Below are 22,420 nucleotides of genomic sequence, written 5' to 3' on the forward strand. Positions count from 1 at the left end.
GCTTCCAGTGCTGCAGTGACACACATGACCTTAAGCTTGTGTGGTCTTACACAGCATTGGTCCTGCTGGTCCACCCCCCGGCCCAGCTCGACCAATAGGATTAAAGCACTGCAGGGAGAAGAGTTGCTTTAAGTATCAAAACACAGAAGAAATAGTGTTCCTGACAGTTTGTCAAAAGTTGTGTACTGGATTTCAAAGAGCAGGAAATAACTTAAAGAAGAAGACAGAAGAAGTGGGTGCTGAGTTTCAGGTAAATCCTCAGTGAATGATTTCATTAGACATTTCCTGTCAAGGTTACAGTGGCCATAAGCTACTTTGGTTCATGACCTTCCGGCACTTAAGTGGAAAACAACCATAGGTAGTAGATGTTTGACTACTGCATACCCAAGCTGTTTGCTTCTCTCTTATATTAACACACAGAAAGTGTTTATGAATGCACTTTGTTTTACACAGTAATACAGTACGCTCCTGTTTACTCAGGATATGAGAGCAACTAAGGGCAACGCTTTCTGTGTTCTCCAATTTCTATGTCACATTGCAGGCATACATGCATTAGCAGAATGTAGAGAGTTATTTACAGGTCGTGTACACTGACGTATATGCTCTGAGGTTTCATGTTACATTCATGATGGGGCAGTACCAGGAAAATGTGGAAGTGCGAGGCTATTGTGGAACATGATGTTTGTACACAATCAGCTCACGTTGAACTGTCACCTGTTTATAGAAGTGAAGGTACCTCAGCTCTGAACAGACATGCAGCAAGTCTTGTTTAAGTTTTTCCTTCTTCTGCAAGGTAATTCATTTGTTTTTATGCAGTAGTACAGCTTACAATAACCATCATTAGTAAATGTCATATTTTTAGTTAATTACACTTTAGTTAATAGTTATTTCAGTATTTCAGTATTATTTCAGTTATTTCTGTTAACAAGCAATTAAATGCTTTATAAACCATTTATTAAACAATTGGAAAGGTTTATAAGAATCCATTACTTTACAATAGCCATTATCGAAAATTGTGTTTAGCAAACTGAGAGAATAACCTTTTCTATAACGTCTTTGGGGATTGTGACACCTGTATATTTGCATTAGTTTAGACTGCTAACACACTAAACTAAGATGGTGAACATGGTAAACATTACACCTGCTAAATGTCGACATTCGAACATTTCGTCACACTGTGTGTAGTCTTGTTCTCACGTGCTTGTTTTGTGTGTTTTCCCAGATTCCTATTGGAAATGCTGCCACAGCCCGAATCTATGAAAGCTCAAGAGTGACATTTGGACTTTGATTGATCGCTGCTCACAACTCCAGGTCAAACATGGGTCGCTACCTCAGCGCCAACTTGTGTTCAAGTTCTGTGAACAAGACTTTGAGGTCGTACTGCAAGATTAGGTACCTGATGAGCCTTCTCAGAAAGTACCCTCGCCTGGCCAAGGCACCACTCTGCGTGGACCTGCACAGAAATCCACTGCTGTCACTTCCTCATTCTTCCAGATTTACAAGAAAACCTAAGAGTTTAAACCACATTGATACAAGATCTACCTCTTACCACTTCCACAGAGATTTTAGCAAAGAAGTAAAACATCCCCAGTTTGTGCGTTTTTACTCATCCTCCAATAGGAATACATTCAAAGCTGAAGCTCCAATTGGGATCTTTGAGGAGGCTCAGAGCGACGTAAACCTCAGTTCACTGGGAGGTCGTCTTGGTCAATCATTTAATCGATGGTCCAGACACATTAACATTTATTTCAAGAGACAGGACGTTGCACCTCTGGCTGAAAATGCCTGTCTTGTTGTCACAACTCCAGACTATCTTGGCAGGTCACAGAGGCGTAGTCAAAGTCAACGGGCAGCCAGAGAGCGAAAAATAACTGAGGGCAAAGACATGACGGAGACATTGACGTCTAAAGACAAACAGGACAGCTCAGAAACAAGTGCTACAGCACAGGGGGCTTCTAAGCTCCAACTATTTCACATCAGCTCTTTGGCGACAACATTTGGTGAGAGCTACAGCTACGTCGCTAATCACATTAACTCAGTCTTCTCTCGCGGTTTTTCCAAAGCTCAAATGCAGGAGAATTTAGAAACCATGCCTTCCGCCAGAGGAACAAACAGAAGGCATACAAGGAGAAAATTGCAAAACACTTCCATCTTAACATCTAAAGAAGCTGAAATGCCTCAAGTAAAACCAGCAGCAGTGGAAGCTGACAATATCTCCAGCAGCTGGGACGAGGGATACCTTCACTTTGCAAGACATATCAATAAATACTTTGGTGCAAAGGTTACTGATGACGTTGACCAAAATCAGCACAGGAGAGAAAACAATACCAGTTGCAAAAAACACTTTTCAACACAGTCTACCTCACAAACTCAAGGTGCCATGTCACAACTGAAACACAAACAACCTCTCACCCCCGGAACTGGAGGTCTCTTCCACAGCAGCTCTAATACCACTAACTTTGGGGAGAACCATTTCCAAATGGCCGGACACATTAATCAGTATTTCAAGGGTCAAAGTGGATCAGACGAGGACACTGATCGAAAGCTCTTCACAGAGGTAGATGCTCAATCTGCTACCTCTGAGAAGACTGTATCCTTTATGGACTGCCTTCGCCGGCCCACAAGTGCCATCCCTGACCTGCTGGGTTCTTATCTAAATCTGGGCCCCTTGACCCCGACTGGGAAGTCCAAACCTGCTATGACATCACCAGCAATGTTGAATAAAAAGGTGAGTTTATGTTTAATGATGTCAAATTAAGCAAGAAGATAAGAAAATGAAAATATAAAAAGGAATAAGTCTTGAAACCTGCACAGAGAGCTGACAATGTATCGTATCAGGCTACCTACAGGTAGCAAGATCACTGCTGTCACAGGAAGCTAAAACACATCAAATTAAATCAAACTGTTGTGCAAATCTTTACAAGTAATTTCTGGTCCTGTGTTCTCAGCTTGTCTTGAGTCAGAGGCAGGCAGAGGAAATAACAAAAGGGTTGATTGGCAGTCTGGGACAGGCTTCATCTCCCGAAGCCCTGACTGCCTGCGTGGAGGCTCTCAATGAACACCTTATCCGCTACCCGTCATGTAAAGCTTTAATGTGGCAGGTCTGTTGGGAGTGAAACGATCACATTCACAAATGTTCAACAAGCTGATTTGATCTCAGTGAAATTATAAATGATGTTTCTCTCTGCAGGAGAGAACCGGGGTGACGCTGCTGAGAAAGCGGCGGATCTACAGTGATAACCAGGTGCTTCAGAGCGCCTTGAGAGAAACTTTGGCTCTTATCGGCTACATGGATCCGGTCAAAGGTCGTGGCATTAGAGTGCTATCGATTGACGGTGGAGGCACAAGGTAACTAAGAATTACAGCTGCAACTAATGATTGTTTCTATTATCAATTAAGCTAGATCAGCTATCAAAGATATATAGTTTTTAAAGTAACAAATTCTCACTTTTGAAATGGTGGGAAGAGGGATAGTTTGACTATTTTTGCTTGAAGGGATACCGGAAAATGTCTTTTCTCTTTTACATGCATGAGCAGGGGGAGGAGAGACATGAGAGACATCGTCTAACTCTATTCAGCTTACTGTTTTGCACCCTTTGCTGCTAACGTTAGCAGATACTGTGGGCGCTTCAGTGGTGCTACTTAAGTTGCCACTCTTGCCGTCACAGTTTGAGTTAAGCTTGTACCTAATTATAGATGACGTATGTGTGAGCGCCGAAATTCATTTTGCCTTCGTCTTTTCCAGAGGTGTGGTGCCTTTGCAGGTGTTAAAGCTGCTGGAAGCTGAGACAGGCAAGAAGATCTACCAGCTGTTTGACTACATCTGTGGAGTGAGCACAGGTGACAAACGGCAGAACTGAGAGTTACTAAAAATAACAATATAATGTATTCTCAGCGACATCTCTGTGCCTTTTCCGGTCTGAATCTATAATTTCATGTGTGTCGCTGCCTGTTTGTATGAAAGGTGCCGTTCTTGCCTTCATGCTGGGTCTGGCCCATTTTTCTCTGGAGGAGTGTGCTGACATGTATCGTCGTTTTGGCTCTGAAGTGTTTCGGCAGAACCCGCTGGTTGGCACCGTGAAGATGGGCTGGAGTCACTCGTACTATGACACTGAGATCTGGGAGACAATACTACAGTATGCACAGAATAGATTCTGATACAAATGCTCCAGTGAAGGCAGTGAATACTGAGTATGTTAATAAAAGCACAATACAATCTGTTCTGATGAAATTATTCTTGTTTTATCCTTTTTAGGGAAAAGCTGGGAAATAGATTACTTATCAAAACAGCAAGAGATGAGTTGAGTCCAAAGGTAAGAATACAACAATCACCATGGCAGTTGATTTTGTGACATCACCATCAGACTCACAGCTCTGATAAAATACTGTTGTGCTGATGAGGCTACAGCTGCTAAAGAGCTCCCTCCCGTGGTCAGAATACAGCTGGCACCATTTTTTGTTTCAAGCATCAACATGAGAGTTATGTTGTTGTTGTTGGTATCTGCTCAGGTATCAGCTGTCAGCGCGGTAGTAAACTGGGGCACCAGTCCAAAGGCCTTTGTCTTCCGCAACTACAACCACAAACCAGGCTCTCTCAGCCGCTATGCAGGAGGATCAGGCTGCCAGATGTGGCAGGCAGTGCGTGCATCATCAGCTGCCCCAGGATACTTCCAGGAGTTCCCCTTACAAAGTGACATTCATCAGGTAGGCATACATAAAACAGCTGACGTAAATACAGGTGATGCAAGAGCCAAAGAAGCTTTAAAGGAAAAACACTGAAAAACACAACTGAACAAATGAAACTCAGCTGTACACAGAAAAGGGGTGGAAAAACAGACAAAGACAGGAAGTGGGAAGTAAAACATGATAGGTGATAAACTTCCAACATAAAACAGTAGTAGTATCTAGTATCTAAATACAAACATGTTTAAAAGGCTTTGTGAGCAGCTTGGAGTGGGTGGCAATCAAACAAAGTACTTGTTGTGTATACTTACATTTTGTATATGCATTTCTGTGTGTCTTTGTAGGATGGAGGAATTATCATGAACAATCCTTGTGCCTTGGCTGTCCACGAGAGCCGTCTATTGTGGCCCAATCAGCCCTTCCAGTGCGTCCTGTCCCTTGGCACCGGCCGCTATGACAACGCTAAGAGGGCACCTGGCACCTCCACCAGCCTGAGGGCCAAAATCAGCAGCCTGATCTGCAGCGCTACCGACACCGAAGGGGTCCACACCCTTTTGGACGACCTGCTGGCTCCAGACGTCTACTTCCGCTTCAACCCCATGTTGAGTGCTGTGGTGTCTCTGGACGAGAGCCGGCCCCGGGCCCTGGAACAGCTGCAGAGAGACACCCAGAACTACCTGGAGAGAAACAGGCCAAAACTGGCCAGGCTGTGTTTGGTGCTCGGGGCAGAGCGCTCAGCTGTCAGCAGAACTAAGGACTGGATGAGTGAGAGGGCCTGGGAGATGAAGCAGAGATGGGTGTGAGTCGGTATAATATGTGGAAATCATGTGGAAGCACTCATACTGGCTATTGGATGTTTCTGCTGTTTTGTCCACTTCCTGTGATACATAACCTCAATGTTGAATTAATATAATGTTGTCAACATGACTTATTCACATATATCATTTTGTTTGATGATTTCTTGACGTAGCCCTACTGAACAAATATGCACATTCATAAATTAGGCACTTTTATGCACTTTATATGAAAAGCTTTGTGAAACATGCACATGTGGCTTCGTTCTCTATGATTGTAATTGAAGCTATGTATTGTACTTACATGTGAGATTACATCTGATGCTGTACTGTATATTATTGTACTATTTGGAGTATTTATTTTTGAATAAATTATTATTTATGAAAACCTTCATTCTTCTGTCATTTTTCTCCTTTACTGAAAACCACCATCACTATTCATCAAACCCAATACTGAATCACACTACTCTCGACAAATGAGGTAAGACTTTATCAATGGGTGAGGAGCCATCCAATCACTTGTGAATGTGACGGGTTAAATCCCCCCCATGTGTCTGGAAGCTGTGCCCTCCCTGTCCACAATAGACTGACTTTGTTCCAGACAGAAACGCTTTGTGTCAGAGAGTGTGCGTTCGTGCCAGCCACAGTGGAGATACAAGGTCAGTATGCCACCCCCAATCTAACACACTGAAAATCAAGAGCACACATGAACAAATACAAAAAAAATATTTGATCTCTTAAACAGACTGTTGCTAATTGTTGCTCTGTGGGAGCTGGATGACACCTGATCAACCAACTAGTGCACGACGTGTCAGTTCTGTTTAACTCTATTCTCCCTTCACAGCGGAGATGACGTTATGTTTATGTGTGGATTTCACAATGGATTTATTATAATAGGCTCTAAGGCCCTGTTTGCCAGGCGTGTGACCCAGGCTCCGGTTAGCCATCCTGATCAGCCACATGAGCCTCTGTTATCTGGCCTGTCACCTTGCTTTGAGATGATGGAGTGACAAACAACATGAAAACCAGATGCTGCTGAAAAAGGGGAATCTCGCTGTGAAGATCATGTTGTGAATCTACCCTGACAGAAGATGAGAGGAGAGTAGGAGTCTGCTTTCAGTGCGACGAGGGGGAAAAGGGACAGAGAAAACACTTGAACTACACTCAAAGGTAAGACTTTCTAAACAATCACCAATGATACTTTAATTTGCTTATTTTATGCAGTGTTTGTTTTTGATTATAAAGGACACAGTGTTAGAACACAGTAAGATTAGCATCGAGTATCCCCGTGTGAAGGAGTGCTGTAGTCCTTGTAGCGGTCGTTCAAGATGACCATCGAAGGAAGTCAAGGTTTTAATGATGTCATAGCCTGAGTTGAGAAGTGGGATGGGTCTACAACTGCATCAGCAGATTTTTTTGAGAGCTCAGACAAGATTGTTCAGCTCTCACACCTGCTGTTGAGATGAATGACGAGAAATTGTATCAGTTTTTTGGATGTGTCTTTATATTTTAGTCATGCTAACAGCTCGGTTGTACGGATGTAAATGTACTGCGGGTCTGAAGTTGTACCACTTTGGTCCAGGCTTAAATATCTTAACAACTATTTAATTGATTTTTATGAAAGTTTGTACAAATTCATAGTCCCCAGATGATTATTCCTACTGACTCTGGTGACCGACTGACTTTTCCTGCCACCATGAGGTTGACGTTTGCAACTTGTAATCAAATATCAGCAACTTTGGGTTGAATTGTCACAAAATTTGGTACAGAAATATATTTTCCCCTCAGGATCAGCTGTAATAACTCCGGTGATAACTTAGCATTCCCTATAGCACCACCACCATAACACATAAAAATGACTAATACTTAAGTTTATGATGACAAACACACCTGCAAAGCTATTGATATTCAAAAAAATGCTTGAGGAAGCAAAACCATAATGGTGAAACACCAAAACTTTATCCCTGCTTAAAAAAAAATCAACATGTTAGTATTACTATTGTGAGCATGTTGTACAAGAAGTTTATATTAGCGTGCACATCCAAGAAAGTTAAACACAAGGTGCTGGACTCAATCAAAAGTCAAAAATTCACGTTCGCACACGAGATAATGCTCCCATGAATATTTATTCCCTCCACATGGGAAGTTTCAAGCTCAAGCCCTTCTTCAGACAGTGAACGTCACATGTGGAGGTGATAAATGTTTGTTGGGAGCATCATAGTGTGCAGACTCTGTTTTTGTATAATGGTGAACATGTTAGCTTAATAGTTCCCAAGTTTATGAGACAATAATGTCCTGAGTGTACAGGGGTGAGTTTCACTCCGGGCCTCTTCTTGTGCTCTCACTGATGCAGTGACGTCAAAGTGCAAACGATAGGTGCTCTGGGTCTGAACAGGCAGCTTGTGCAGTCAAACCCTCCCTCCCACATGCCATCTGCTATTACCCGAGCCCTGGCCACACGTGCCAAAGGAGACCCGCGGGCATAGAGACCTTCTTGTCGTCACTGAGCTGGCTCTGTCCGCTTCTCGGCCTCTTCACTGTGCAATCTGGTGCATGGCACTGATCACTGCTCACTGCCAGGCCTGCTTCAGTCCAATGTATAGGCAGAAAAAGCCCATTCTTAGAGCCAAGAAGCTCAACATACCCTTCTCTGCTTTTGTTATCTGTGTGAGGCAAGTTGTGTTTCAGCTGTGAACATGGAGGATGGGATCAGGGCCAGAGGATGCAGAGCCGTGAGAGTCTTCATGGTTTACGTCACTGATAAATATGAATGAAACGATGTTAGGATGAGTGATGTTATTTCTACAGACTTTTAAGTCAACCTTATTATTAGACTTGCAGATTTGAATCTTAATTGCAAGTTTAACTTCTTCACCTCATTTACTCCAGCCACCCACCCGCCACCGAGCTATTGTTTGGTCCAGTCAGTGCTGGATTGTATATGCAACCCTGTGTGGATTCCTGAAAGCCTACACAGGTCAGGACTCTGTCGACAGCCGTCAGATGGCTTTTGTTTAACACAAATGAAGCTTCTCCTGCATATTTGGCACTGTTTCTAGAAAAAGGATTTTCTCAGCTGAATGGTAATGACCTTTTCCTCCTCTGAGGAAATGCATGTGAACGGCTGAGTGAGTGTAATTGGCAAAATGGAAAATTGGGGGGAAATTGAAAATGCAGGATGCGTGTGGAGGGAGTTTAAGGCGTATTATTTCTTATCACAGAAAGTTAACAATGAAAGGAATTTGTCAAAGTGATACTGAGAATAATTTTGAATGTCTGATATCTCCATCTTTTGCGCTGGAGTCATGTGACTTGAGATTTCTCACATGTAAAATTCATGGAGGGAAACAAACATCGCTTTCATGCTCTGTTCCCCCATTTTCTCTCCCGCCCCCATTTTGATGTCATCAAAACCAACAAGAATGCAAATTGTACAGAATATGAGTTGGTTTGTGCTTCCAGTCGCTCAACCAGACTGATTTTGTTCAGGTCAAAGCAAACATTATTCAGCTACGGTAGAGAAAAATCAGGCTGCAGAATAATAATGCTGTAATAAATCCAAACATTTATTTAGTTTCTTGTTCATCATGCGGACAAACTTTGCGTCTGCATTTGCTGATGGATTGAATTATGAGAGCCCGGTCAGAACAGTGAGGCTGAGTGGGTGTTGAGTAGGTGGTGTGGATGGTGCTCATTCATTATTCATGACATGGGTGGGCAGAGTGTAAGTGGCAGCGACAGACAGAAACTCTATTACTGAAGTGTATCAACTCCTCAAGGGTTCTTGACCTGATATTTGAAGGACTGAGACATTAATTGGTATACTGCAGAAACAGGAATAATTTTGTGGAGAAAAGTCATTGGAATTATCGGGGGAATTGGGGAAACCACAGAAATGGGGAGGAGAGAGCCCTGATTTGACTTTACATGAGAGAGGTAGGTACTGACAAGATTTTGTTTCCATCGTATTAACATGACTTATAGTTTAATACATATTTATAGCAATAACATTAGGGAGAGAGGCATCGAATGAAACAGAGTCTTTCTGATACGGCAGTGTGATCTAAGTAGTGGAGATGTCAGTGTCAACAGTCTTTATACGTGTACGTTAATTAAGTATTTTAATTTTGATGCTTCTTCACACTTTTGCTCAACACAAATGAAAAGACTGATCCAGTTTTTCCCAAGAATTTTGTTATGTGAACCCTTTTCTTGTAGCCCCTGTGTCAAATGTTGGAGTGTTAGAAGTCTGTGAGTTGTGAGAAGACTCACTGAGGGGAGTAACTTCACATCTAAGATGATTTCATTCAAATATCCAATGTTGTACAGAGTTACTTTTGAAAATAACTTTTTACATTACAAGATTACTGCCATTAAAAACATTTTTAGTGGCAGTAATGACATTTTTTCAAATAATATATATATTTTTTTAAAATAGAAAATGATTAAAAGAAAAAAACAAGCAGCAAACTTTTACATTTGAGAAGCTGGAACCATGTTTTGCATGAAAATGATTTGAACAATTATCAAAATAGTTGCCAGTTAATTAACTATTGATTTCAGATGTAAGACAATATATCTTATAAGCTCCTCATATGTTTTGTATGCAAAAGTCTTCATTTGTTCAGTAACTACTAACTAAAACTGTCAGATTGTTGTTGTGAATTGAAAAGTATATTTTCCTCTTAAATGTAAAAAAATATCAAGTAGAAGTAGAAGGTTTCAAAGGAAGGAATAGGTTTTGAAGGAAGGATTTTACAGTGTGGTATTACTATTTTTAAGGATCTGAGTACTTTTTTCACCTCTGTGAGATGTTCAGTAAAATCTGTAGAAATAAGTTTCATATATACTCCTTTGTTCTCAACTTTAACTGCATTAAATTAAAGTATTGTGCAGCAGATTTTCTCTATTGTTCGTTATCTAATTTGAGAACAGGAGATCTGGTGAAGTGTTACTGGTTTCCATGCACTGTAAAGATGGGGACACTGGTCGAACCAGCGCTGCTGCTACTTGTATGGCAGAGTGTTTGGGCTTTGGACGTCCCTCTGGAGGGTGAGTCAGTAATCTAATGCATGTTTGTGATATTGTCTCATCGCATTTGCACTAAGCTGATTTATTTCTCTGCCTGCAGTCCGGCAGCCCCCAACCATCATAAAGCAGTCAATGAAGGAGCACATTGTTGACCCCAAAGACACCATGGTCATAGAATGTGAAGCCAAAGGAACCCCTCATCCCATGTAAGAGCTGATGTCGCCCACTGAACAGCTTTGTTAAAACTTGGTTATTCTCTGCAAAATACCTCACTGTTTCTTTCTGTCTTCCTTCACTTTATGCTCATTCATGAAGTTTCTCATGGAGGCGGAATGGGAAGTATTTCAACGTGGCACGTGACGCTCAAGCATCAATGCGCAGGCGATCGGGGACGCTGGACATCTACGCCTGGAACAATCCAGAACAGTATGAGGCAGAGTATCAGTGCATCGCCTCCAATGAGTATGGATCGGCATACTCCAACAAGATCAGACTACGACTGTACAGTAAGACCAGTGTTGGGACTGTTAGAGAATCAGTTACTTGTTTTTATCCACTGACAGAAGCTCTACAGAGACTCCTCCATCAGTATAACACTCAGCAGCAGCAGTTTAACATATGTTCTATACAATATGTTGTGTAGTAAATGTCTCACAAAGATCCACATTGCATAGATGTCAACTAATGTTGTTGGTTATGATTTTGTTTCCTTTGGTTTTCAATTAAAATTCAACTATATTATTCTTTAGACCTGCTGAATAGTTCATGTTGTCTTAAAATGCATGTGGAATCATACAAAAAATAACTAAAAAGATTATGACATTTTTCTTCAATCGCATGACAAGACCAAAACCAGCAGTGTGTTAGTCTGACTCTCAACACTTTTTTTTTTTTTATTGACAATAACAAACATATTAGTAAGACTTGTACTTAATATGTAGATAATATGTATATCTTATTAGTTATTTGGTTTAATTAATGTATAACATGTATATTAACATGTATATTGTACTTCTGTGTTGTGAAGGAGCCCCTGTGTGGCCGAGGGAGATTCTGGAGCCTGTGGTGATCAGCGCCGGCTTGCCTCTGGTCCTGTCCTGTGACGCCCCACCTGGCCCGCCAAGACCTGAAACCTACTGGATGTCCAGCTGTAAGTGTCCCACATTTGAGTCATGTAACAGTTAGGATCAATAAACATCAAAAAATGAGGCATTTTAATGATCTGCTAACCAAAAAACCTTTCAAGTATTATAGCTGTTTTAAATGTATCTTCTGTGAACTGACCGTGTTTCATTTCAGGCTCATACGCGAGACCTTTCAACTGGCCCATCCAGACAGCTTTCCCCACCATGCAGCCTGTGCGGCAGGACCGCAGGGTATCAATGGGGGTGAATGGAGATCTGTACTTCTCTAACGTCCTCGTCAACGACTCTGCTGCTGATTTCTGCTGTAACGCCCGCTTCCCCTACAAGAATGTCATCCAGCAGAAGATGCCCGTGGTTGTTAAAGTGCTTACAAGTGAGTGTGATTTTAGCCATTATCAGATCTTCTTGGCCACGTGTTCACTTCTAAATACTGAGATGCATTTCAGGTGTTTACACAACCTGCAATATGGACAAGTTTACACAGTATATTGTCAAAATATACTTTTACTTTTACACTTACTCTATCTGTTCTGTTCATCAATACTAATTTCTAACCAAACATATACACTAATAATTATTTCTAATGTCTTGTTTGTTTTTCTGTGATTACTATACCAACAAACTGGAGCATTTGTTTTATTTCAGACCTTAAAAAGACTCACCACTTTCTCCAGCTAAACTTACTTATTGTGGTGAGTGTGTGTTCTGTCTCATGCAGCTCTTTTCTCTTATTTTCTGAGTGAACTTGCGCTGAACTTGTCTCTGACTCTGTTGGTGTGCTTGGGTTTGTTTCCTCTGCAGCTCGTACGGTGGCCGAGGCTGCCCCCACCTGGCTGTCTCCCACAGGTTCGTCTAGCACCATAGTGGTCCTGCAAGGGGAGGAACTGCTCCTGGAGTGTATCGCTGCAGGAATGTGAGTGTGTTTTAAGTGCTACTTGTTTAAAAAACCACAGAAGGTGTCTGTTGTTTTTTTTTCTGTTTAAGTTTGACTTTAATTTCATGAAAGTCGTCTCGTGTAAAGCCTTGTTTATCATCATCAAGGCCAACTCCTCGTATCACGTGGACCAAGGACGGTGACGACCTGGTGGTGATCTCACCCATGAGAGTGAAGAACTTCAACAAGATGATTCAAATCCCAAGGGCCTCTTTCGATGATGCGGGTGATTACGCCTGCACCGCCGCCAATAAGATCGGATACATTGAGCACACGATATCTGTCAGGGTCAAAGGTGAGACACACTCTCAGACACTTGGCTTTTTATTTTTACTGCACAAAAACGTTGAAGCAACTAACATGCTTGAATCTGACAGCGGCTCCGTTCTGGTTGGAGAAGCCCTCTGATTTGGTTTTGGCCCCTGAGGAAAATGGACGCTTAGTATGTCGCTCTGATGGTGTTCCTCGTCCCACAATCAGCTGGTTCCTCAATGGGGAACCGATTGAAAGTAAGTTTTTAGAGATCATAACCACCAGCTGTGAAAGTAAATCGACATCATATCAACCGCTTCTGTATTTGTCGTTTTTTTTCCACACAGCTGCTACACCGGAGCCGAACAGACAGGTGTCAGGAGACACGCTGACTTTACGGGGTGTGACCATTTCAAACAACGGCGTCTACCAGTGCAATGCTTCCAATCAATATGGATACTTATTTGCCAATGCTTTTGTCATTGTGCTGCGTAAGTTCACACTCTCTCATCCATAAAACCTGTTTTGTTGTTTTCACAGTCATGACCCAGACATGTTTTGTGGTTTTGAATTATTCACATTTTAGTCAATAAACTCCAAATATTTTCAGTGTCATGGCACCTGTAAAATTTAAGTGGCAGTTAGCTGAAAACTGTTTAAAAACCACTGGTATTGTTGTTTCATTGCTGAGACCTGATACGGTGATATACAAGACAAGAGCGTCAAGTGTAGGATTGCATATGTGCCACACAGTGTTGCTATAGCTCAGGCTGATATGTCTCAGGAAGGCTACTCCTATGTAATTGTATACATGGCAAAAGAAGTCAGCATATACAGCATCAAATGTCATAAAGTAATAGCCGATCCATGCTTTTTTTCGCTACAACAATAAATACTCTTGACCAAATAAGCAACAAACTAAACAAATTCATCATAAAACAACTTTAGGTACAATCTATCATGAATTTAACTCTCAAAAACTCAGCTTATCTGCCTTATCAGGACTGTGTGGGTGTAGTTGACAGTGACCAAACAAAACATTCAACTGTCAGCAGATTTAAGGTCAAATGAGCAAAACAGAACATGACATCACCTCCAAACCATTCTGAAAGACCTCAGACAGAACGCAACACAACACAAAAAATATAGAAATCTCTTGTGTAAAATAACCCAAACTATTACTTATATCACATACTGTATAAATGAATGTGTTCATGTAGGACCGCAGTACTCATATTAAGTCGCTGATCTAGAAAATACTGTGTTCAGGGCCTTTAAAGACAAAAAATTAACGCTGTAACACTTTTAAAAGGGTTTTAATTTGCTGTTTTGAGTCTGAGTACATCAAGATTTTGGCGACTAAGTACCAACATTGGCAGTGAGGAAACCTTCATTCACGAGCTTCTCCACTGGCAGTAGCCTCAGAACACCATAATGTAATGATGCCTAAAGATAATCTGTATTTTCAGCAATGAGCATTTGTTTGTTTTGCTCCACGACCTTGAAGAAGCAGTCAGAAACTGTGAGAAATCAGTTACAACGCTAGACAGCAGGTTAAGGGAGAGTGCACCAAGAATATTGATTCAATAGTCCATAATGAAATTAATTATTAACTATCAATGATTCCCTAGATGCAACTCCTCGTATTCTCAGCCCCAGGAATGAACTCATCAAGGTGACAGAGGGCAGCCATACCTTCTTAAACTGCCGCTACTTTGGTTCTCCAGTGCCAGACCTGCGGTGGTGAGAACATGCAGTTTGACTTTCTACTGTAAAGAGTGTGTTCAGGCATCAGCTCACAGTGTGTGTGCATGTGTGTGTGTGTGTGTGTGTGTGTGTGTGTGTGTGTGTGTGTGTGTGTGTGTGTGTGTGTGTGTGTGGCTGACACAGGTCCAAATATGGACAAGGGACTCTTGAAGGAAATCGTTTTAAGACCCTGAGTAATGGGACTCTGGAGATAAAACGCATACGGATAGAAGACCAGGGAACCTACCTGTGTGTAATCAGCAACGTCGCAGGAAGAGATGAGAGCCAAGTCCGTGTAGAGGTCAAAGGTGAGAGTCTCACTGAGACCTGTCACAAGTAGACAGCTCTAAGTCCATCAGTTAACGCCTCACATTTCCGTGCTCCTTGACATGTGTCTTGAGTGACCACTTGTGATCAGATCTCTACATGCAAACGTCACTGGGCCACAAACAACGGACACAAAGTATGTTACACAAAGAAATAAATATCTTTATGTGTAACATTTGCTGAATTAACAAGAAGGACAAAATAGGTAAAAATGTGTTTTTTTGGGAAGAAAGTTTTTTCTAACTCCACAACTCAGTTCAATTGTTAGTTGAAACAGATGATGGGTTCATCACTCTGCCTGTTGTTGTGGCCCAACCCCTGAGTGATCAGATCTCAAATGACTCCTTGATGCATCTTGGGGGTGTTCACACATTGTACCTAGAGCTGTCCACTTGTCATCAGATCACTTAGGACACATGTTGATACCTTTCATACTAAAAATCTTTGACTTTTACACAAATACTTTCTGATTGTGTGTACCATCATGCTGTATAATTCATTCCTCACAGAGCCCACTGTAATTGTCACAAGACCACAGAGTATGAAAGTAATTCGTGGAACCGATGTACGCTTCGAGTGTGGTGTAAAAGCAGATATCACTACTCCAGTCACAACCACCTGGATGAAAGGCAAAAAGCAGGTCACTCTTGGCTGGAGGTGTGTCCTTCTATAGAAATACACACTATAAACACAAACATTTTTGTACTTGATTTAAAAGTTTTAGCATCTTTATCTGACCAGTTTTACTCAATCCTCAGACTCTCTATGGATGAATTCAACCTGGTCATCACTAACGTAAACAGAGGCGATGAGGGCAATTATACGTGTGTCGTTAAGAGCGAACTGGAACAGATGTCTGCCTCAGCACGCCTAATGGTGATGGGTATGACACGTTTAAATAAATCACATTTCACCAACCATACAGCGTGTTAGGCTTTTTAATCGTACATGTTTTTTTTGTGTGTAGACCGCCCAGATCCTCCCACGAACTTGGAGTTGTCAGATCCATTTGAACGAAGCGTAAGACTCACTTGGGTGCCTGGAGACAGCAATCACAACCCTATTACAGGTAAGAGCCGGTCAAACTGAATAAACTCCAAAACATTTGTAACTATTCTTTCAGAGGACTTCTTCTCTGTCTCTCACAGAGAACTTAGTGCAATATGATGATGATGACTGGTTGCCTGGCAAGTGGAAAAACCTGTCGACGTACCCGGGGAACCTCAACTCTGTCATTCTGCATCTTCATCCGTTCACCTACTACGAGTTCAGGGTCATCGCTATCAATGAAATTGGAATGAGCCGCCCAAGTCGTCCATCTATGCGCTTTCAGAGCAGCGGTGCACGTAGGTTTGATACATACTTGTTGACAGAGACAGATACGTAAGCCGATATGTGTCGCAAATTTTTAAGCAACAGACATAAGTTAAGTTGTTTTCCTGCCGAGACTGAGACAAGAAAGTCGAAGCCACTCTTATGTCTGTACACTAAATATGAAGGTATCAGAGAAGATGTTGTATCAATCTTTCATCCAACAAAATGCTGAACTTTTCCTTTAAAGTTAATGATCTGCTTTGGTTTTCCTTCACAGCGCCAGATGTCATCCCAAGGAACGTAAAAGGTGTGGGTACATGGAGGAATAACATGGAGATCAGCTGGGAGGTAACTGGGATTAAACCAATCAAAAATCGTACAACTTTAATATTAATATTGGCTGTTGAATATTTTAATTTCTGCCACAATGGTCACTGTGAAGCGTGCTTTCAGCCTCTGACCTGGAGAGAGTGGAACGGGCCTCACTTGAAGTATCTAGTGTGGTGGAGGAGGAGAGATTCCAGAGAGGAGTGGAAGAACGCGACCACTAAATGGCTGAAATACTACATCTACGATGCAGATACCTTCACTCCTTATGAGATAAAAGTCCAGGCTGTCAACGACTTTGGACTAGGTCCAGAGTCTCCAATTGTCACTGGTTACTCTGGAGAAGACCGTAAGTATCAGCATCATAATACACAGATGACTAACAAAGGAAGAAGAAACTAACATGAAGTGTCCGTTTTAACTTGAATCTTAAGTCATCATCAATGATTTCGGATGAGTAAACCCACCCAGTGTGTACTGAACATGTTCTCTTCTTGTTTTTAGTGTGTTTTCTAAAATCTTTACCAATTTGTCCTTCTCATTACCTCTCTTTGTCTTCACTGACCACTAAGACAATCTCTGATTTCCCCAGGTCCCTTAACTGCACCCCTGAACCTGAGAATATCCGATATCGAGGCCACTGAGGTGACTGCGCACTGGGACCCAGTGTCACGCAACTCTATCATGGGAGAACTGAAAGAATACAAGGTGTGTCTGTTGTTAATTCAATGTTGGATAATGGATTTTGCTTGTAGCTCCTATACTCATACTATACTCAATAATAATCCTCCTAATAAAAGCTCCTTCTTCCTCCAAACACATGTACACTCTCATACAGGCAGTTATTTGGCCAACTGAATATAAAAACCAGTACAAAAATATGAATGCATGCATATTAATACCCAAAACTAAAATAAGAGCAGAAACTCAAACTTTTCTTGAAAAATTGTTAAAAAAAACAATAATCGAGTGCTGGCAGCAGAATCAAAATGCTGAGTATGTTGCTTCTCATCTGTCAGATCTACTACTGGAGGGACAGCAGCCAGCTGAGGTGGCTGAGGGTCAACAGAGGGATGAAGTCCAAAACATTTCCAGATGATCCAGAGCCCTCTGGGGTCCTCACTGGGCTCATCCCCTATAGCAACTATAAGATGTATATAGTTGTGACAAACAATCGATATGAAGGGCCGCCCAGTAACAATATACACTTCTCAACACCCGAAGGAGGTAAGACAAGTATCTAATTTACCATCCAAGGAACAGGATAATGTATGTGTCCTAGTAGGCAAATCAAAAGTTACAACAGAACTTTGGTATTTTTAAACTGGACACGATTTTCCGTAATGTTTTTCGAACACCAAACTTAACAGTCTGCGCCCATCAGTGACAAAAACAAGCTCTATGTGCAGTGGGTGTCTAAAAAACACCAGTCACCCTTTAATGTTTAATTCCAAATCTTAAGTGTGTTGTTTCCTGTTGCACTTTTGTCTGCAGTACCATCTGCTCCCAAATCCTTCAGGATCCAACAGCGGCATCTGGACAGTATTTACGTCGACTGGGACCTACCAGCAGAGCCCAACGGTATCATTACCGGATATTCCCTCAAGTACCAGACAGGTAAGCTACCCCAACATCTGAAACACTCTCAAACACCTCTTGAGATGTTTCTTTCCTCACAGGCTACACTTTCAAAGCATAATGTGCAGTCCTCCAAGGAGAAACAGCAAAGCCCTAATAATGGAAAAGGAAACGGTTCTTTTCACTAAAGCAGGTAAAGGCGTCCACAGGACACTCAAGTCCGCATCCCGGTAGCACATAATAGCGCACTTGAATATGCACTCAAAAACCAAAATACCACTGAAGTGTTTTCTCGAGAGGGTGATGAACACTTGTGTAGGCACTCTCCCAGCAGTAAGGTACTTAACAGCTCAGTTGTGTGCACTCTACCAGCATCAGGAGTCCTCCTAACGCACTGAAATTTCCACTCTCTCCACAGTGAACGCCACCAGGGGAGAGGAGCTGCGAGTCGAGGAGTTCCCTCCGAATGTAACAAGTTTCTCAATCCGGCGATTAGACCGCTACACTCGATACAGGTTCTCCGTGGCGGCACGAACTCAGATAGGGATAGGGGAATGGCACACGGAGGAGTCACCCCACTACACCACTGAAAGTAATTTACTGCCTTTTTCGTGCATCAACACATTTGGTGGTCTGCAAAATTAACACTCTGAATTGGTTAGGAGATGTTGACTATGATGTTGATGGTGTGTGTGTGTGTGTGTGTGTGTGTGTGTGTGTGTGTGTGTGTGTGTGTGTGTGTGTGTGTGTGTGTGTGTGTGTGTGTGTGTTTCAGTTTACGCCCAGGACCAGGTGGACATCTCCACGCAGGGATGGTTCATCGGGATCATGTGTGCCGTGGCTCTCATCGTGCTCATCCTACTCATAGTCTGCTTCATCAAGAGGAGCCGAGGGGGGAAATACCCAGGTACAGTGGTGATTCCTTCATATTCAAGATGTCCAATAACACACAACTGTATTTCTTCTAACAGTGTAGCTTGATTCAATTTCAGTACGGGATAAAAAAGACATTTCATTGGAGCCGGTGGATGACAAAGATCAGGAGGGATCGTTTGACTACAGGTAAGCGTTACAGCAGACAGCTGGCAGAAAATAAATAAGAAATACTGATCTTCCAAACTGTTTTACAATATTGTATTTTAGTTTTCTAAGGTGTTTTACGTCATGTACTAGTATTTTTATGATGGCACGGTAATAATACTCAACACTAGATCATTATGTTTCCCATAACACTGTACAACACTATCGTTATTGTGAACTATAACAACAGTAGCTTTTTATTTACATTGATTTGCTCTGTAGCTGTGCATTAGTATTCTGTTTGGTGAATTAAAGCTGCTCTGTGGTGCACATTACCACCACCAACTGTCAGCAAGTGACAGAGCAGGAAACCGTACACATGAATGTTTATCACATCACATGCATGTAAACAAAACAAACAAAATGGAGGCCACTCATAAAAACATTGCTCCCTAGCGCTACTAGTGGTCAAAAACTCCACAGGGTGCCTTTAATTTTGATCAAATTATAGCTGGTGCTGCACAGTTACAAATCAAATCTGTTTACAGTGTTGTGGCCTTATTTATGATAACTCCTTGACTGTATTTACATTATTTTCTTTTTTTTTTCTATTTATCCTACCTTTTCTATCTAAACCTTTATTCCCCCAAAACCTCAACCCTGTTCTTTTCCAACTGAACCACTCAAGGTCTCTTGAAAGGTATGAAAAGACTAAATATATTGACAGTTAAACTGTGCAGTCATTGTTTATTAATTTTTTAATACAGTATGTAACCGACAGAAGTTTAGAGCTGTAAATAGTTCATTTACAGAATACTGGAACCGTTATCTGCATTTTATTAGAGGACAACCAATGAAATATGATAAAATCATAGATCCTAGATGTTCATTTTAAACAAATTCTCTTCATATTTTAGGATAGCACGTGTCTCCACTCTGCCCTACCCCCGCCGGTATGTACATGAACATTTTAAGTGTATTGAAACAGGTTGAGCTTTTTTCCCACCATCCTGTCTTTCTTCTAGTGCTGACATAATGTGTCTCAAATATGAACTTTTTCTTGTTTCTATTATTTTGTAGGGATGAGGAAAGAGGGCTTCAAAGAGGCCAGTCTTCCATGGAGGCAATGATGAAGCGATCAGACAGTGATGACAGTCTGGTGGATTACGGTGAAGGAGGAGAGATACCGTTCAACGAGGACGGCTCGTTCATCGGCCAGTACACCGGGACCAGGAGAGATGTCAGGGAGTTAGACTTTGGTGGAAGTCTGGAGCTCCACTCTCCAATAAATACCATCTACTCTCTTGCATAAAACTCAAAATTAAATTCCTGACTTCAGCTCAACTGTCTGCCAAGAGACTCTACTGTGCTTGTACCCTCCACCCTGAATTAAGAATTAGTGGTGCTTGTCTGCAGGAGGAACAGCTGCACCCCGAGCTGCTGTGACCCTCTGTGTTCTCGCAGTTATAGAAGAAAATGGTGGAATAGTTGGGACAATACTCGAAGTGAGAAGCTCACTCATGTGATAGAAGGCAAGCTTTACCTTTCATGTTCGGTAATGCATTACCTGTAAATAAAAATGCTGTGTGTGTTTGTGTGCATTGAGTACACGTACATGTTCAATTATCCTGTCAGTGGAGATCAGAAAAGATAGAAGTGGATCAGTTTATCATGTTGATAAAAGCAGTTGCAAGGACCAATTTAACTACAGTTATTACGTCTTTTTCTTTCAGCTAATTCCAGTAACGACATTTGTGTTATTTTTACATCTTGGCTGTTTGAAATAAGGGCTGCATATACTTTCACCATCAGGGAGTCGTTATGTAATCCCTGAACTTTTGCCAACAATTGATCTATACACTTATGTTAAGGGCACAATGTGAGAGTATAAAAGTGCTGGTGATAAGCGAAGGATAGTAAATGATCTATATAGACGAATGCGAATTCGAATTGTCCTCTGATGGGAGGCGAGATAAAAATAAAAAAAAACCTTTGGTGAATCAAAAAGCAGCCATAAACCAGCTGATAAATCAGAAAGTTTAACTTAACTGTGTCCCCATTTCACCCAGTCTGGAGTTGGATAGAGTCATTAATCTTTATGTAACAGCTTAAGTGTATTTGACCCCTAACGTCATCTGTGTGTTACCAGTTATTATGTCCTAAATGTAAATAAAGTGGAAATATTTATTTCTAGTATGCCTGATATGTCTCAGTATGTTGAATTCAGCTTCAGTTTCCTGATTTTAAAGAGGTGCTTTATTCTTTGAATGTAATTCTTGGAATTACTTTTAAGCCATCAAGAGGACAGTTTAAACAAATGTGTCTGAATTATCAGAATATGGTCCTGTACTTAATTGACTTTGACTTTAAAAATTTGAAGAAAAAACATTTAGGAAACATATTTTCCTGTCGAGTTAGTTGAGAACTAACTTGGCATAGTATACAGACTGTCAACTTTAGCATCTTAGTAACCATACACATGTACTGTATGTGGTAAAAAATGTATCTTCTAAGTATCATCAAATAAGCGGTTTTATATGTCAAACTGTTCCTTTAACTCAGAATTGCCCAAAGTGAGGCCTGAGGGCCAAAGTTGACCCATCAAAAGGTTTGATTTGGCCCACCAGATGTTTCTTGTAAAAAAAAGGAAAAAGAAAAAGTATAAGTACAATAAGTATAATATCAATAACCGTTTGTGTTATATATACATTCTTAGGCAAATATTTTCTCTTTAAATATGTAGGATCCTTATTTATTGATTAGTTTTTGTAATCTGAGCATTGTGGGCAAAGTGACACTTTGGGCAGGAAGTCGGTCAATTAAGGGACTTTGGATCCTTGTAGGGAAGCCCTGAGAGGCAAATGGGGGGGAAAAAAATTAAAGAACTTTGAAAGATTATCCTGGCAGAAAATTTTTTCTTTTACATGTTTCTTAAGTCTTAAACACAGAAAAGAGAATTAAGATCAGACTTAGAAAATGTGTCCCCAGAATTGTTTTCTCACTTGACTTCAGGGCTTCTGTACAACTTAACACAGTGCTTGCTTTTGGCCTGTGGTCCATCATTAAATTCTAGTTTTGGCCCTCCAAGGGCAAAAAAAAAAAATTGGCATCCCTGCTTTAACTGTTGAAGCAGAACCTAGTATCCCTTTGAACTCTGGCCAAATTGCTGCTCTATATGATAACTCATATCACTGAAGGATCCTACAGAGTATTGGAAAAGGACATCTTATCAAAAACCTTTCAAGCTTATCAGGCCTCTGATATGATAC

At 41.3% G+C, this 22,420-nt stretch overlaps 2 protein-coding genes across 5 annotated transcripts; both read left to right on the forward strand.

Annotated features, from left to right (window-relative positions):
* The first annotated feature begins 145 nt into the window (after window positions 1-145).
* LOC311264933 (calcium-independent phospholipase A2-gamma-like) lies at window positions 146-5,863 on the forward strand. The gene is made up of 9 exons (XM_084366157.1): window positions 146-250; window positions 1,223-2,728; window positions 2,949-3,101; window positions 3,191-3,348; window positions 3,746-3,840; window positions 3,965-4,136; window positions 4,256-4,313; window positions 4,510-4,704; window positions 5,028-5,863. Exons 2-9 carry the CDS (start codon window positions 1,319-1,321, stop codon window positions 5,484-5,486), a joined length of 2,700 nt encoding a protein of 899 aa, XP_084222283.1. The 5' UTR covers window positions 146-250; window positions 1,223-1,318; the 3' UTR covers window positions 5,487-5,863.
* Window positions 5,864-6,231: 368 nt separating this feature from the next.
* On the forward strand, window positions 6,232-21,352 carry nfascb (neurofascin homolog (chicken) b). 4 transcript variants are annotated; one of them, XM_084366967.1, is made up of 26 exons: window positions 6,232-6,647; window positions 10,408-10,529; window positions 10,609-10,714; window positions 10,824-11,014; window positions 11,536-11,658; window positions 11,808-12,026; window positions 12,455-12,566; window positions 12,695-12,882; window positions 12,965-13,096; window positions 13,187-13,330; window positions 14,471-14,582; window positions 14,730-14,893; window positions 15,422-15,569; window positions 15,671-15,795; window positions 15,880-15,981; window positions 16,061-16,258; window positions 16,504-16,574; window positions 16,680-16,902; window positions 17,146-17,261; window positions 17,573-17,780; window positions 18,048-18,170; window positions 18,550-18,723; window positions 18,907-19,038; window positions 19,124-19,193; window positions 20,069-20,104; window positions 20,232-21,352. In XM_084366967.1, exons 2-26 carry the CDS (start codon window positions 10,454-10,456, stop codon window positions 20,461-20,463), a joined length of 3,525 nt encoding a protein of 1,174 aa, XP_084223093.1. In that variant the 5' UTR covers window positions 6,232-6,647; window positions 10,408-10,453; the 3' UTR covers window positions 20,464-21,352. The 4 variants fall into 4 exon arrangements, with proteins under 4 accessions (XP_084223093.1, XP_084223092.1, XP_084223095.1 ...); XM_084366966.1 differs by having other exon boundaries at window positions 10,413-10,529; XM_084366969.1 differs by lacking the exon at window positions 6,232-6,647 and adding an exon at window positions 9,260-9,413.
* Window positions 21,353-22,420: the final 1,068 nt, after the last annotated feature.

This window comes from Pagrus pagrus, assembly GCF_965226575.1.
Source record: "Pagrus pagrus genome assembly, chromosome: 11".
NCBI classification, from domain to species: domain Eukaryota; kingdom Metazoa; phylum Chordata; class Actinopteri; order Spariformes; family Sparidae; genus Pagrus; species Pagrus pagrus.

Excerpts from the sequence above, each read along its gene's own strand:
- LOC311264933 (XM_084366157.1), top strand. The coding sequence starts at position 1,319 with ATGGGTCGCTACCTCAGCGCCAACTTGTGTTCAAGTTCTGTGAACAAG. Across the intron at positions 3,841-3,964 it reads CATCTGTGGAGTGAGCACAG|GTGCCGTTCTTGCCTTCATG; the intron begins GTGACAAACGGC and ends TTTGTATGAAAG. Across the intron at positions 4,314-4,509 it reads GAGATGAGTTGAGTCCAAAG|GTATCAGCTGTCAGCGCGGT; the intron begins GTAAGAATACAA and ends GTATCTGCTCAG.
- nfascb (XM_084366967.1), top strand. The coding sequence starts at position 10,454 with ATGGGGACACTGGTCGAACCAGCGCTGCTGCTACTTGTATGGCAGAGT. Across the intron at positions 12,027-12,454 it reads GGTTGTTAAAGTGCTTACAA|CTCGTACGGTGGCCGAGGCT; the intron begins GTGAGTGTGATT and ends TTTCCTCTGCAG. Across the intron at positions 19,039-19,123 it reads CCGAGGGGGGAAATACCCAG|TACGGGATAAAAAAGACATT; the intron begins GTACAGTGGTGA and ends ATTCAATTTCAG.